Here is a 17,639-nt window from a genome sequence, read left to right as displayed (position 1 = left end):
ATAATACGCCTAACCTCCGTGACGGTACGAGGACTCGGTATACTCAAGATACTTTCTACCTTTTCGGGGTCTACTAATAATCCCGAGGAATTTACAACGTACCCTAAATATTTTAATTCCGATTTACAAAAATTACATTTCTCACGGTTAACTGTCAGACCGGCTTTTGTTATACGGGCGAATACTTCCTTCAGAATCTCTACATGTAATTCAAACGACGGAGTACACACAATAATGTCATCAAGATAGACGAAGACGTAACTTTCCAAGTCAACACCAATAACTCTGTCTATTAGACGTTGCCAAACGGCTGGGGCAGAGTGAATCCCAAACGGCATCCTTTTAAATTGGAATAACCCACGATTTGGCACCGTAAAAGCGGTTAGCGGTTTCGATTCCTCGGCAACTTTGATCTGCCAATACGCTGATTTAATATCGAGGGTGGTAAGATATCGTGCGTCACGCAATTTATCAAGAGTGCAGCTAACAAACGGTAACGGATATGCATCGGGCAGGCTTACTTTATTTAACGAACGATAATCTACACAGAAGCGCCATCGGCCGTCGGGTTTTTTAATCATTACGATCGGGGACGACCAAGGACTATTTGATGGCTCTATAATGTCATCGGCTAACATCTTTTCGAGTTCGACGTTTACTTCTTTCTGAAGAGCGGGAGAGAGCGGGTAATATCTCTGCTTGATCGGGGGCGAATTAGTTCTAATCGTCAGCTCAACTAAATCGGTACATCCAAGTCTGTCACCCATTTTTACGAATACGTCATCGATCACGTTCCGTAAGATTTCGCGTTGTTTATCGGTTAATGTATCAATAGGATGAATACCGGCAATTTCGAAACATTTCAAATCTGATTCCGAGCGAAATGACCACTCGTTCGAGAACAAATCCGGAATAATTTCCATGGTGGTCCAAAAGTCAATGCCAAGAATTAGCTCATGCGGTATGGAAGGCACAACTAAGACTTTCAAAATTTTAACTCGGTCACGCAGTTGTATGGGTAGAAGGACGGATCCGATACTCTTACAAGTTTGCCCGTTAGCGACACTACATGTTCGTACCTCTTTTTCGTTCAAAGAACATGATTTATTTAAAATGTCCCATCCCGAAGAACCTAAAATCGTTGTAGAACAACCACTATCTAACAAACCTAAAAATGTCTTTCCATAAATGTTAACACTCAAGTATGGTCGAGAGTCTCCTTTCGCGTGCGCGAACACGTAATCTAAAATTACTTTTTGTTCAGCCGATTTAAAAGTAATGACTGGGTCGGGCAGACGGCTTACTGTCGACCCGGTTGCGAGTTTTTTGTACAGTTTGGACACCTAGTAGCTATAACGTTTTCATGACCGCACTTATAACAGAACATGCGTCGCGGTTGTTCGCATTGTCTAAATCTATGACCTGTTCCCCGACAATTCCAACAAATCGACACGGCATGACGGTTGCTACTGGAAATAGGTTGGATACCTGCTACCGTATCAGTTTGGTCAAACTGGTTACTATCGGACATTACTAATGAGACAGGAAAAACATTACTCGGTGGTTTTCTATATGCAAGCTCCGGTTCCAGCAAATTTCGATAATTCGTAGGCGGTGGACAAAACTGTTGTACGCGAATCTCGGTCTCCTCGATAGATCGACATACTCTAACTAAGTCACGAATAGACTGAGGTTGATGAAGCGTTAACTGCTTTTGAAGATATGGAAGCAAATTTCGTCTGATAAGTTTTAAGCGTTCTTCTTCAGTAGGTTTTACCGATAATCTGTTAAAGAGCTGTTCCATAGCCGCGACAAAAACAACTACACGTTCCTGAGCTCCCTGAGTTCGACGTCTTAGTTCATCCCAAATACCGTTTTCATAGTCGTACGGTTGGAAAGCTTCCCGTAACTGTATTACCAAATCATCCCATGACAAAAATTCGTTTGTTCGATACCACAATAGCGCATCCCGCGTAAAAAGTTCGGCAGCTGAACGCAACAATTGTTGTTTTGTAACACCACGCGATATTCTAAGCTCTTCGACACGTTCCAGGAAATTATTTACACTCGAGATACCATCATATTTAAGGTTCCATCTATTTACATCTGCGAAACCACCACGGTCGCACGCGCGTACATTATATAAATCATTTACAGGTGATAAGCGCATAGCCGCTAACTTATTGGCTAATGACGAGGAATTAGTAGAAGGTAAAGTGTCATAAATATTCGATATATTATTACCGTCGTCCGGAACACGTGACCACACATCTGTATTTTCTGTTTCTTCCGCAAAACGTACTCGAGGTGTAGATCTACTCGATCTCGGTTCATTAGCGTCGCTTGGAACTCGAAAAGTTATTCCTTTGTAATTCGAATCACCTAGATGAGGTGGGGACGACTGTGCAGGAGCACGGCCAGAAATATTTCTAAACTGATCTATACCATAACCGATAAAATGACGATCAGGCATTACAGTAGATTGAGATAACAATGGAGGCGAATTCCGTACAGTAGAACGATTATCATCCACTGGCAATTCTGCATTTAATTCCGGAATAAGATCGTTAGAAGTTGGGATTGGAGAACCCGCGGAATGAATGCTAGTACGCGAATGTAGTACCTCTGGTACCAACAGATTAGGAGAATCTAAAATAGATGTCTGTAATTGTTGAGGATTGCTACACGTACGTACGGTTGCTGCGGTTGCACGTTTCGTCTCTGTGTTCGACACACGATCGTAGACTAAGTTCAATTCCTCGATTAGTTGACGACTCTTTAAAGTTAAATTTTGCTTTTCCTGGTTTTGATTTTCATTAATCGGAATTATTCGGTCTAATCGCGAGATAACATGACGAAGTCTAGTATATATACGTTCAAATTCATTTTCACGATTATCATAATTGAAAGATCGGATATCTGCTTCTAAACCCGATAATTTTGAATAACAAATCGATAACTCATCATTCGGATCTAATGGTATTGATGTTGGGGCGGAATGAGTGCCTTCCCGTTCCATTCGCAAAATTTTTCTCAAAGTCGCTCTTTTTTCTTCAACCGTCGTACCCGCCGGGTAACCCCGAACTAATATTTCGTACGTCAATTCATCAGATAATAATCTGTTAACTTCCATTGTTACTTGTAAAGACGAAAAGCAAGAACAAAAAAAATTATCTACGTGATATGAAAACCCGACCTGCACTAAAAAAAAAAAAACAGGAAAAAAAAGGAGTCAAACGTCTCAAACTTAAAAGTACAAGTCGTAGAACAGTAGTACCTAAAAGCACTCCAGCAACAATGTGCTAAATTGTATTTATGTACTTACTAAACTTAGATGTAAAAATTTATTGAACACACCTTGTAGTAAGTTTTCCTATTTAATTGCCAAATACGTTCTATCATAAATCAATCAGAAAAAATAAATAAAAAATTCATCTAATTATTGCAAAATCCTTCCCAATTTATGACTACCCCTGTATATAACAACTAGAAGGAGAAAAAAATTTTTAAATTACCTATGTAATAATATCTTCTGACTACCTAACTAACGTCTAAAATTATTAACTATCATATTATTACTCGATTGTGCCGAAATAATGACAACATCTAAAAAAAAATTATACATTTAAATACTATCAAAATCTTCAATAATATCCAAAAATCTAAATTGCTAAAATCATAAAATGTGAAAAACGTAAAGTAAGGTACATAAAATTGCCTCTGCGACAATATTTGGAACCAAAATGTTTTAAGTTATATACACCCTGTATATGCCAATACCTTGTCCCTGTCAAAGTCAAAATTACTATTTTCCAAGAAGTAAATGATAAGATTTTATGACTGTTACTCACGGTTCGAACAAATTTACAATTACTGTCACAAAAAGTTTCAATTTGAACTATAGATTTTAATTAAAAAAAAATAACACGGTTGGGCGCCACTTTGCTACCCGCTTGTGGGTGGTAAAATAAAATTTTAATAGATTTTCCTTTCCAAGGACAATAAGGCTCTCTCCAACTATAGGGTTGGCCCTAGCTCAGCTCAGCAATGGGGGTGGGGTTGATATAACTGAAAATAATTCTCTTAAGGCGCCACCCGTTTTACAACCCGATGGACAATACGCAAGAAGGCTGGAGAGACGCCGGAACCTTACAGTAAAAAAAAAAAACGGGAAAAAGGTACAAATAAAAGCCCTAAGAAAGTAACTATACAAACGGTAACTTTAATTTATCTAAATGGCCGGTGCCTAAAGGCTACAATCGCTAAATCAATTTAGTTGTAAATATTGGCCGATTATGCACCTCTTAGGTATGTTTGGCAAAATAGTTTTAACTATAGGTTTAAATAATAAGGATAGTGATAACCCTCTCCGATAGCGCTATTGGTTCGGTGTACAGACTTTCGAAGAAATAAATTACATAAAACTTATATCTTATAACTCAAATTAAGTGCCTAATCGATTAAATATGTTTTTAATATTCTTTAGATTGTTGGGAAACAATATTAAGTAAAGCGTAAGCGAATAAAGGCCATTTAACTAGTAACAAGGGCAATTGAGCTTAGCATAAACAAAGTATGAATACTATCAAAAGTTTTGTAAGCGAACCTAAAGTTTATTAATTATTGCCGTTACCTATATCGAAGTAATATAAATTTATAAACTATAACAAAAGAACAGGGAAAAGGTCAGCAAGAATTGTAAGTAAATAATTTATGTACCTTATTAAAACAATTAACTAATAAGTTACCTAACAGTACGCCAAACTAAATAACAAGGGGAAAAAACTAAGTAGTAATGTCTACTAAGGTGAGTAAAGTAATTATCTGGTAGCGGAATAGAATAAGTAAAATAGGCGGTGATAATTGCTACCACCTAAGCTAAATTTCCAAATAAAAGATAGAATAAAATATATACTATATGAGATCAGGCTAAATCAGATAAGGATTAACTATGTAACATGCATAACTTAAAATTAAGCTTATCTGAGCGGTTTCTGCAGCACCAGTGACTGGTTCCAACGATTATGCAGGGGAATATTTACTACTCCAACCATACAGGAGCATCCACAAAAGGACACGAAGCCAGGCAGCAACTGGGAGTTATGTCAGGCGAGTCTTGGATAGGGATACTGCTCTCCAGTGCAGATAATAATCCAACCAAAGCGAGGAGTAAGCCTGCGTTGTTTAACCAAGGTCCGGGGTTATGATACCTTGGACTTCCACTGGCAATGAATCACCCGGTATATGAGGATGAAGTAGGAAAACACCCAGCACACTAACAGCGACGAAGACGGTGACGTTGAGGGTGAGAGTGCGAATATAATGAGATGAAATTAAAACAAGGATGAGTGCGAGTACGAGGACGATTACGAGGCCAAAAAAAAAGAGAGAAGCATGTCTAAGTAGGTTTCCCAGTGAGGTAGAGATATAGAAAATTAGTGAAGATTATTTAAAGTTTTACCTTTGTTGTAGGGCGGCCTCGTGGTGAGTGGTACCTTATGTCGGGTTTTATGGGCACAAATCCAACCAACAACGGTTGACACTGGATTCACCAGAACTAACAAAACAAATTTTTGCCCACAAAATGCAGCAAGATCCGCAAAAGCGATATTTATTGTAACGAGAACACACGCTGCTAAGTCGACAATTCTCTCGCGACCAAGAGCCCAGGAGGAAGTAAGAAATGCCTGAGACCAAGAAAAAAGGAAAGAAAAAGTCCGTTCGGGCGTATATCGACAGGGAACTTTATATTTACCTACCGACGATAATTTAATGAACAAATTGAAATATTTTGGGAAAAATACAAATTAAACCATACTATAATATTTGTTTAAAATAGAAAATACTTAAATACCCTAATTTACCTAAATACCTTGCTATTTTTAATAAGGACTAATATAAATTTAAATAAAATAGTAAGAAAAAAAATAAGCCCGTAACAACATTACAATATTATGCGGCGGCGTAAGCCGGGTGGTGGTGGGTTATCGATGCCCAAGAGGGCATCGTTTTATAGAAAACACTTAAAATTTTAAAACAAAATGTTACTAAAATATTTTTGAAGTTTTCTCGATAAAACCTCTAAAAATAATAGATGTTATGTTTTGTTATATTTTTCCATATTTTCTACATCTTGTTGCCTTTTATACACGCCTATGGATTTTCGATCCCCGCACGCCTCATCCTCCTTACTAGTCCAAGAGCTAGCGATGAATCACTATCTATAATTTCGGCCTAAAATTTTCGAGTATAATATTTATAGAATTTTTACAGATTTCCATGGAATGTTGACATAAAACGAAGATGGGTGAAGACTATTAAAAAACAGGACTGGAAACTAGCAAGTACATTATAGTATATATTGGCGGTTTCGTAACAAGTTCTCTAATAAAGCCAATAAAATGTGAAGACTGTGTAAATAGTTTATGTTTATGTCAAATACACAGTATTCGTACAGTCAATTTTTATTAAAGATCGTGGTTGTTTGACGTATCCATCTCGAGATGTCGTAGTAATATGCCAAGAGACAGAAAAATTAATAAAATTTTTTAATGAACACCTAGGCTACAGAAAAATGAAATTGTTTATCATGTATTAAAAAACATTCTGAATGTGAACATATTTGAAAATTTGCATGAACATCCATTTGATAATTTGCCTAATAGTTGTAATCATTTAATAGAACTTGTAAGGGCTGAATGTCAAAAGTATATCGATGTACGAATAAATCATGAAGTCAAATTATTTAATTCGGTAAAATCTACGAACAGGCAAATATTAAATAAATTAATGTTATTTAGAGGGCAATAAATATATTTAAATTATTTTGTAGTTTTATTTAATATGATACTAAAATATACTATTTTCTGAATTACAAACTTAAAATTGAATATTTGTCATAAGATGCATATAATATAAGATAAGATATATAATGTTTAATATGTAATAAAATGAATCGTTTCTTTTTGTCGGACTAGCAATATGATCCACTATTTTTGTCGGACAATGTCATATTTTGATAAAGAAAGTACTATTTTAGCACTTGGTATTTGTGTCCGAAATTTTGTAATCGGAAAACCTAAACTGGGATGAGCGACATGTTTCGGTTGTCGGACTGGAAAAAAGCACCTAAAAATTTGTCGGACAAGGTATGGACTACGTTTTTCAGGCAATTTTTAGTAAGTTAAAATGAAAATTGGGTGTTTTGTAATCGGAAAACCATACCGCGCTAGAGCGACATGTTGGAGATGTCGGACTCGACAATTGCGCCCTCTATTTTGTCGGACAACCCAATTTGCTTCTTACTTAACACATTTTCTTTTAATTCAAATAAAAAATTTCAGTGTTGTAATCACAAAAGAGAACCCGCCCAGAACGACAGGTTTAAGTACTCGCAGTGCGGAAAAGCGCCCTTCCCATATTCTAAAAATTTTACAGCGTGGTAGACTCGTTAAAACGAAGCGATCCAGACCGTTTTCATGACTTTTGTAATCAGTTCGAAAAAAGGTCGCTGGCTTGGGGACTACACCATTTGGGTTCTAGGTTATATCCTTGAAGTATGTAGGTAACATTCGTTAGGTGACCCTGTATATTGTTATTATTTAAACAAATTGTAATAGAAGTTTCGCAATGCAAACGTTATAAGCCAGATGTCAAACATTGACGGTTAGAGACGTTCTTCTTCTTCCAATCAGTGAACACAATGTTAGGTCCATACCTTGGAGGTAGGCATATTTAAAAATAGATAAATTAGCCATAAAGATTTGAACAGCCAATCATAGAGATTTTTATTCAGTTAAGTGTGATTTAAAAAGCGAAATAGTACGTAGCGCTAAATATGAATTAAGCAGAATTCTATATTTTCAAAACATGAATTTGATTTGATATTTGATGATTTACTTTAGATATATCCTTATCTTACTTCTTATCTCTTACTACTTACATTCCTTTGAATTTTTTATTGGCGTTAAACCATGAATTATTTCATTATTTTGAGACGACTTCATATACGGACAACAAACTAGTTCTTCCTGATCGACAAATCCACACCTTTTCAATCCCGGAGTAAAAGTCTTTTTCATGGATTCAACAGCTGCAGGACAATTTTTCACCCGTTCGCAAATCCCTATTGTCCCAGATAACTTGCAGTTTCTTCCCTCTAAAAAATATACGGTCATAATTTCCATTATAAAGTACCTATACTAATTTTGATATAGTGATTCATCTATGAAATCACAGAGCAATGTGTTATAAACATTAAGACCTGAAATTTTAACATTTTGTAAATGAAGGTTTAAACTTTATGCCCTACTAATTTTAATTGAATTTACCCATAATTGATCAATCCAGAGCCCGTCAAAATAAGGGTATGCGGCAGTAGCCCTTCAGGGAGTGGAGGTGGGGGGATCTTCCTCTCAACCAGGAAAAAAACATGTCTATGGAAAAAACTGACAATGTCAAATTTGTAATATCTCGGCTTCTATGCAATGTAAAACCTTCTTTTATATAATTTGGGTAGCTCGGCGAAAAAATTACTTCTGGATTATTTTCACCCTTGTAAAAAAATCACCCCCTAAAAATGAATATTTTGAAAAAAATGTTCTTTTTGCATTTTTTCTTCTTTGAAATGTTTTAGGCAATAGTTCTCAATAAAAAATTATTTTCAAAATTATTTTAACCCTTCAAAATTAATTTAACCCCCTCAACCTCCAAAAAAATAAATATTTTTATTATTTTTATTTTTTCACACTTGTTATATAATTATGGATTTTGTATATTGATTAAAGGATTAATTATTTTGTAAAATTATTATTAATATATTTGTTTATAATTAGTATAAAAATATATAAAATATTTCCTTAGATACTGACAGTAGAATTTTTTTGCAATTTATTATAAATTTCAACTTCAATTTGGGGGGGTTGAGGGGGTTAAATTAATTTTGAAGGGTTAAAATAATTTTGATAAAATTTTTTTATTGAGAACTACAAATTGTCTAAAACATTTCAAATAAGAAAAAATGCAAATAGAATTTTTTTTTCACAATATTCATTTTTAGGGGGGGTAGGGGGTGGTTATACAAGGGTAGAAATAATCCAGAAGTAATTTTTTCGTCGAGCTACCCAAATTAAAAAAAGAAAGTTCTGCGTTACATAAAAGTTGAGTATTACAAATTTCACATTGTCAGTTTTTTTTCCTGGTTGAGAGGAAGATTCCCCCACCACCACCCCCTGAGGGGCTACTGCCGCGTACCTTTACTTTGACGGGCTCTGGATTGATCAATTATGGGCACATTCAATTAAATTTAACAGGGCATAAAGTTTAAACCTTCATTTACAAAATGTTAAAATTGCAGGTCTTAATGTTTATAACAAATTGCCGTGATTAAAAAAAAAATTGGTCGTAGAAACTTGTTTTTTTTTTCAATTTGTAGGTTTTTTACGAGCTTTCGAATGATATATAACTTCTTTCAAAAGTTAAAAACCGAGTTATTCTATTTGTTTATTAGGGAAAAAAGTGCCTTCTATTTGGTAACAATTACCTATAACAACTAAATTTGAAAAAAAAAATATTTTTTTTTTAACTAGAGGATACTTGGTGTCTCTTCGAAGAAAATGAGCTCAAAAAGATAGTTTTAGTCATAACCCTGCCCCCGGAATAGTCATTTGAAAATGGGCCTTTTTGCAAAAATGGGATAAATAAATGGAATTTTGCAACAACTATTTGACCGATCGAGCCCATCTTTTGCACATCTCTTAAGGATATAAAAACTCATATTTTGGAAAAGTTTGGTAAGATTTAATTAATTATTTAAAAAGTTATTAACAATTACAGAAAAAACCTTTTTTCATGACCCATTTGATGAGACACCTTTTGTATTTTCATTCCCAAGACTTTCCAACAATAAAATCACGCCCAGTAATTAATAAATTTCAAAATGTTTCCTTTCCTGGTCTATTTGAACAAAACCAATTCTTAGCAAGTTGAAGACTGCCTAAACTTAAGTCGTTACCTTTTGAAATTATTATAGCGTAGTGTCATCTGCAAATATAAAACAGGAGGTGCCCCCCACAGAGTAAGGCAAGTCATTTATATATAAAATAATAATAATAATAATAATGACGATGACGATGACGAGGACGATGACGAGGACGATGACGACGACGACGACGATGACGACGACGACGACGACGACGACGACGACGACGAGGACGACGACGAGGACGACGACGAGGACGACGACGAGGACGATGACGATGACGATGACGATGACGATGACGATGACGATGACGAGGACGAACGACGATGACGACGACGATGACGACGATGACGACGACGACGATGATGACGATGATGACGATGATGACGATGATGACGAAGATGACGATGATGACGATGATGACGATGATGACGATGATGACGAAGATGACGATGATGATGATGATGATGATGATGATGATGATGATGAAGATGATGATGATGATGATGATGATGATGATGATGATGATGATGATGATAATAATAATTACAACAATAATAATTATAATAATACATAATACTTTTATACATACAATATCAGTACTGAAATAACAATTTGTCACCAACAATTTTTTTAGTAAAAGTGAAAAAAAATTTAATAGACAGAGTTTAACATTCTCGTGCACAAGAAAATTTGCAAATTTGTTATACAATCCTATCTCCAGTTTGTTATTTATCCGCGAGATAGGAACTATAAGGTCCCCACCATGCATAGTGCTATACTCTAGAATTCTATATATTCTAGAATGTGTTGGCAAGTTCGGTAATTTTGTATGTACTAAATAAAGCGTAAGTATAGGCATAGTAGAGGTAATACCTTGTACTTCCTGAAGTAGTCTCTACTATAGGAAGTACTTCTGTAGGATAAATAGTTTATGAGCACAACTGGAGTTGCCCCATAAAGTGATGCCGTAACTAAAATGACTATGAAACAAGGAAAAATAAGGACATATTTATAAAATGTGACAAGGAAGTACTTCAGAAATTAATTTTAGGGTCTCTGATCTTATGTATTTGATCAACTTAGGCGATTTACAATGAAAAAGTCGGTGAGGGTGAAAGCAATAAAGATTCGGAGTGAATCTAGTGAGTGAAATGATTGAGGTATATTTTTAATCAATATTGAATATTTTGATAATTTTGTATTTGGTACACTTGTACCTAAATCGAAGTAATTGTCTTCATTACTGAGTGACCCCTCCCGATTCTATGGTTGTCGTGCGTTGTCTTTGTCTATTCCCATCGTCCCCATTAGTTCATATACAGGGTGATTCAGTCATAATGTCATTAATTTTAACCACGTATTCGGAAAGCCTAATAAAGACAGAAAATCGAAAAAAACAAATTTTTACTCGACTTTTAAATATGAAGGAAATCAATCCATAACTCCCTCTAAGAGGGCGGTCCGGCCAGATCCCCGGATGCTCGGAAAATTTTGTAACGTAATGTCACGAACCAGCCATCAGCTGAAGCGAACAACGTTGTCAAGTTCACATCATAATCTGTGGTTCACATTTACTTTGGGTTCCACGTTAAACATATCCATTTAATCCGCTTTAATATACGTATACATATTTACGATAGCAATTAAAAGCAAGTAAATAAGGAGTATGCTGCATTTTATTATAAATAATTTTAACAATTGTATTAACTTAGTGCAAAATGTTTTAACAAGCCTGAAGTCAACTTTCGTTAAAAGAAAATAAATAAAGCAGAGGTTTGTAAGCACATCGTATTTTATCAAATAAAAAAAGTCGGCACACTAAATACCCGAATATACGAACACTAAATACCCGAATATACGAAATACACTACACACGGTTACAAAACCATTAACAATTAATTTAAAGCGTTTATTCAAACCTACTATCCTCCCATATCTCCTGCATTTTTTCTGCAAAGGAGTGAAGATCACACCATACAGATGAAAGACACACGAAACCGTTAGTTTATTTCGGATTGTTTAAAGTGTCGGTTGTGATGGCTTTGCATACGAATGCCGAATATGTAGATATGGTAATTTTATACGGAGAGTGTGTACAGAACGCAAATGCCGCTGCAATTGAATATCGGAAACGTTTCCCTAACAGAGAAAACTTCCCAAACCCGCGGACAATTGTGCAAGTCGTCTAACGTTTACGTGACACGGGGTCTATCATACCGCGCAAAGAACGTCCAGGATATCGACAAAGTGACTTAAATGTGATAGAGGCTGTTTTAAATTTAGTCGAGGAGCAGCCTATTTCCACAAGAACAATTTCAAGGCGACTGGAGATATCACAAACCAAAGTTTGGCGGATATTGCGCGAGAATTCACTCAACTCGTACTATTTTCAAAAAGTTCAAGCTTTAGAACCAGCTGATTTCCCCAATCGTCTTGAATTTTACAATTGGTTCCAAAATCGAAGTGCAGCAGAACCTAACTTTATTAACAAAGTGTTCCGGACGGATGAATGCTGTTCTACTCGAGCTGGCATTATAAACAGGTAAAAACATATTACTTTCCAAAAACAATAAGTACCTACCTAGGTTACACCAAAGTTTACATTTACACTAAAGTTTACATTTATTATGTAAACTTTGGTTATGCGCAACTGCATATTGAATAATAAATTGAACATAATACTAAAACTGTATTATAATATAATAAATTATAAGACGTGAAAACGGTAATAATATTAAAAATGATAAATTGTAATAATCGTACATTCGAAAACAATCATCCCTATTCATTTGTTTTAGAAATTGAATCATTTCTTTATATATTATGAAGGGACGAAGGTTTTAGTTTCCTTTTTAAAGAATAAATTGATGAATTAGTAATTTTAGAGATATAAGGTAACCTGTTATATAATTTTGCAGCCAAATAGGCATATGATCTTTGAGCGATATTTTTTGCCATAATGGGCGATTTGTATAATTTCTTCCCTCGAGTATTATAAAAGTATTTAATATCACTATATTGTTTACCAGCCAAATGGAATTTTAAAACGCATTTATAATAGAATAGCTGTCTGATGGCAATTTTGATTCACTATACAATTGATCACTGGGATAAGTGGAATTTTTAGGCCAATCAATAGAGCATTAAATCAGTGATTTTGTGGCAAAAATACTAGTAGCAAACGGACTGTGTCATCATATAAAAGACAGTCTGTAGATATATGCATATATGTTTCCTACTGCAATGTTTATACAAAAAAGCTTTTTTTAGTTTTTTGCTTATAAAACCTAAACTAACGAAGCAATCTGAATGGTATAAAGAGATAATTTGTAGAGAATCGAAATACGAATAGAACTCGAGGTCGAATAATTAGAAACGAAGAAAACCCGAAAATCGGAAAATTTTGCGTTTTTTTAAATTCATTACTCCGCCATTTTCAGGGCTGACCGTGTGCACAAAAGTAGTGAATTATACAGGGTGATCAATTAAGAATGGAAACACTCGCGTACAAAAGTTGTTTATGGACCGATTTGAACTGTTTTTTTTTTAAATATAGATCTCCAAAAGCTCTATCTTGATGCAAAATTTGAAGGCGAAATTTTGATTTTCAAGGGCTACTATGAATTTTTTTTTTAAGTGAAAAATAGCAAAATTTTGTTAGCGATTTTTTAATAAAAAATCTGACTACACCACTGGATTTAGGAACCCCTCAAATGCATTTGTACCAATTTTTGCGAAAAAAAATTTGCCCCTAAAAAAGTTATAACAATATCGGCATCACCAGTGTTTGCCGTTGTCGGTGAACCTATTCTTTTATAAAAACCGAATAGAACCCAATGGGAAACAAAATTAAATAACAAACACTGGTTTAATAATTATTAATAAGAACCATAAAAACCAGTATACATAAAATAAACAACAATTACTCTAATATAAGCAACAATTGATAAAAAAATAATTAAAAAATTTTTTCATTTTTAAAAATGAAAAAGGAGTCTATCAAATTGATTTACACTAATCACGTTATTAAATTTAAATTTTTGTAGCTTCCACTAATCCTCCATTTAATTCTATACATTTTTCATAACGTTTTTTTATATTTTTTACATTTACGCTTCCCTTATTCCAGTATACAATACCTCCCGGTTATTTGACCGTGTCTTATAAACTTCGGATTTAATAAAGCCCCACAAAAAAAAAATCAAGTGGGGTAAGGTCCGGAGATTGGGGTGGTTAATGAATTAATGGACTGTTTCGACCTATTCAATGGTTGGGGAAATTCTCGTTAAGCCACTCCCTGACATGTCTCGCATTGTGTATTGGACAACCATCCAACTAAAAATGTAGATTTACTCTTTCTTCTAATGGAAGATTATCGACTGCATTAAAAAATTCGTTCTGAAGGAAATGTAGAAATTGTTCACCATTCATATTCCCTTCAAAGAAGAATGGACCAATGACTCTCTCGTTAAGTATCCCACACCAAACGTTAACTTTCTGACTATATTGTCTTCGGCAATTAATTATCCACTCTGGATTTTCTGAAACTCAACACCGCGAGTTCTGTGATGATACAATTCCATTCGTCGTGAATGTGGCCTCATCGCTGAATAAGATATTTTAAAAAAAAGTCGGTAATTGAGATATTGTCCCTGTGTCCAGAGACAAAACTCCATTCGTTTTTCATTATCACCTGGTTCCAGAGTGTGAAGAAACTTAGGTTTATAGGGTTTTATGTTATTTTTTTTTAAGCCGCGTCGGATACTTCTTCTAGGTAAATTTAAATCTAAACTAGCAATCCTGAGGCTATTCTGAGGATTGTTTGTAAAATAATTTAAAATTTCCTGCTCATGAATACGTCTTCTCTGTTGATTGCCCCTTTTTAAAATGCATTTTGATACAGCACCATATTCCATAAAAGTATTGTTTATTTTAAAAACGGTGCTATGCATAATATTAGGTCTATCTGGATGTCTGTTGTTAAAAATTATACACACCTCTCTTGCCGTCCGATCATTTTCTCCAGAAAGGCGTACTATTTCAATTTTCTCATGTAAAGTTAAACTTTGAGCCATCACAAAGAATTATGGAATGCACAAAAAATATTACAATGTGCCACTACTTGTGAAGTTTGACATTTGTTGTCTAAACTTCTATATTTCACAGTCTACCAAATTTTGTTCATATTATTTTTAAGTAACGTTATTTTCTGGATATCTCGTAATATTTTTTTCAGAAAATTCTTCACAAATAATTGGATTATGGTTGTAGAATCCAGTGGCTTTTTGAATAAAAAAATTATAAATGTAATTATTTTTGTCTAAGAAGGTAATATTTGTAAGTTTTGGCATAATATCCAGGAAATAATAATAATTTGACGAACTTGTTGTTTATTTTGGGTATACTGGTTTTTATGGTTCTTATTAATAATTATTAAACCAGTGTTTGTTATTTAATTTTGTTTCCATTTGGGTTCTATTCGTTTTTTTTTAAAGGATAGGTTCACCGACAACGGCAAACAGTGGTGATGCCGATATTGTCATAACTTTTTTAGGGGCAAACTTTTTTTCGCAAAAATTGGTACAAATGCATTTGAGGGGTTCCTAAATCCAGTGGTGGAGTCAGATTTTTTATAAAAAAATCGCTAACAAAATTTTGCTATTTTTCACTTAAAAAAAAATCGTAGTGGCCCTTGAAAATCAAAATTTCGTCTTCAAATTTTGCATCAAGATAGAGCTTTTGGAGATCTATCTTTTAAAAAAAAACCGGTTCAAATCGGTCCATAAACAACTTTTGTACGCAAGTGTTTCCATTCTTAATGGGTCACCCTGTATATACTTTAAGTATAATAAAGCATGTGTGCATAAAGCAGGCGCTGTCGGACCATTAGTTTTGACACAATTGCAATTAGAATTTTTTCATGCACCATTTTGCAAAGTTTCTGGATGCGTTAGAGGTGGTCTGATTTTGATTTTTCTGTCAGATTTTAAAAGTAGAAGTATAATACTACAAAACGTATATTCTAATTTTCCGATAAAACGAAATAGGTGAAAAATTCTTCCAAACATGCTCAAAAACAGCCGAGTGCGCGAGGTACCTATAATATATAATAATATAATATAATAATATACCTAATATATAATATAATACCTATAAGAATAATCAAGAAATCTTTGAAAGCTGACAGCCAAAATCCTGTATGTATGCATTTGTTAAAGATAAATACAAGTGGCTCCAATAAATAAAAGGCAATAGGTTTCAGCTCTAATGTGATCCAACCCCGGTGATTTATTGTCTTTTAATTGACATATAATATCCTTTATGATATGACAAAGATAATGATTTCTCTATTGTTACTTTCCTATATTTAACATCATTTTTCTGTTGTATTTTTTGTGTTAAATGCTTTCCTGTGTTCGCACTTAAGTTGTTAACTTATTTTTATAATCAGTATACTCTTTTTTTAAATTAGCATTATTTGGACGAGATGTATCATTTTTAATTTTTTTATTATTATATATAATTTGATAATTACTGTATCAGTTATATTAGTTTCTACAATGATAGGTAACATATGGTCATATTATTAACTTTTTTGTTATTTTCGGATACCTCTTTGCTTTGCAATTGGTAAAATTCTCTACGTACTAAGTTAGTGTTTACAGACTTGTAGAATTAAATCTTACTAATAATCTTGAACTCTTAGCCTCCTATAATCTGGAAATCCCTAACGGCGTTATCGAGTATCAACAAGAACTAATTATAATAATAATAATAATAGTAAGAATACTGTAAGTTAGAGTTATTAACTCGAATATGGAAAAAATAAAAGAGAATACAGACATACTTACTTAATAAATAGAGAAAAAAAATAAGTTATGTTACTGCATATGTGTAACAAATATGGTAAATTTAAAAAAAAGGACACTATATGATCTACTTAATACTCATTTTTTAATTTTTAATTTTGGATACATAGTAAGCAACCTTCAAGCACAAAAGCCTATATTTTTTAACTTTATAGCGCAAAAAACAAAATAATTCGTCAATATGAGAAAAATATTTTAGCACTTACCACGTTTTGCACTAGTTAGTAAACAACACATAAGCATAAAGTACAGAACAGATGAGATTTGTAGAGATAATAATGGTTTCATTGTCTTAAAGTTTTTAGTTATGCCTTATTATGCCGTATTAATACTGATCGTTAAAACGTTTAATGGAAACTGATTAGAAATGTATAAAACAATAAGCATCGCCTGCCGTTTAACAGAGTTATCACTATTCTGCGAGATTTAAAAACATGCGTAAATTTGTCAGTTTTTATCTAGCAAGAAATATTACTTGGAACTGCGCGAAAACCAGATATAATTTCCGTTTTTCTCTAAAAACTGAATATGCTCCAGTCTTACTTAACACAAGTGCATGCGTATGTTCGTAAAGTTTTTATTATACGAATTTTCAATAGTTTGATATGAAATATGTAACAACTTCGAAATTAGGTGTTCTAGGCACAAACACGACTTTTAACTAAAAATGTTTTGCTGTTTTCAGTCATATGCAGGGTGTTTGATTTATATAAAAAATATACACATATCAACTTCCGTTATAATTGGAACCTAGAAAATATTTTATTTAAAATCTTCGTAGCGGAAAA

At 33.8% G+C, this 17,639-nt stretch overlaps 1 protein-coding gene across 1 annotated transcript in view; it reads right to left on the bottom strand.

The window, feature by feature from the left end:
- Window positions 1-17,271, bottom strand: part of LOC108914230 (trypsin-1) — a 54,832-nt gene extending 37,561 nt beyond the window's left edge. Inside the window, exons 1-2 of the mRNA XM_018719993.1 lie at window positions 17,058-17,271; window positions 7,943-8,158 (exon numbers count right to left, since the gene is read on the bottom strand). Of these exons, the coding sequence (XP_018575509.1) occupies window positions 7,943-8,158; window positions 17,058-17,139 (298 nt within the window). The 5' untranslated portion in view covers window positions 17,140-17,271. The remainder of the gene's footprint in view (window positions 1-7,942; window positions 8,159-17,057) is intronic.
- Window positions 17,272-17,639: the final 368 nt, after the last annotated feature.

The sequence above is a fragment of the Anoplophora glabripennis genome, unplaced genomic scaffold, assembly GCF_000390285.2.
Source record: "Anoplophora glabripennis isolate ALB-LARVAE unplaced genomic scaffold, Agla_2.0 scaffold1136, whole genome shotgun sequence".
In the NCBI taxonomy this organism is placed as follows: Eukaryota; Metazoa; Arthropoda; class Insecta; order Coleoptera; family Cerambycidae; genus Anoplophora; species Anoplophora glabripennis.
This window is presented reverse-complemented; position numbering and strand designations above follow the sequence as displayed.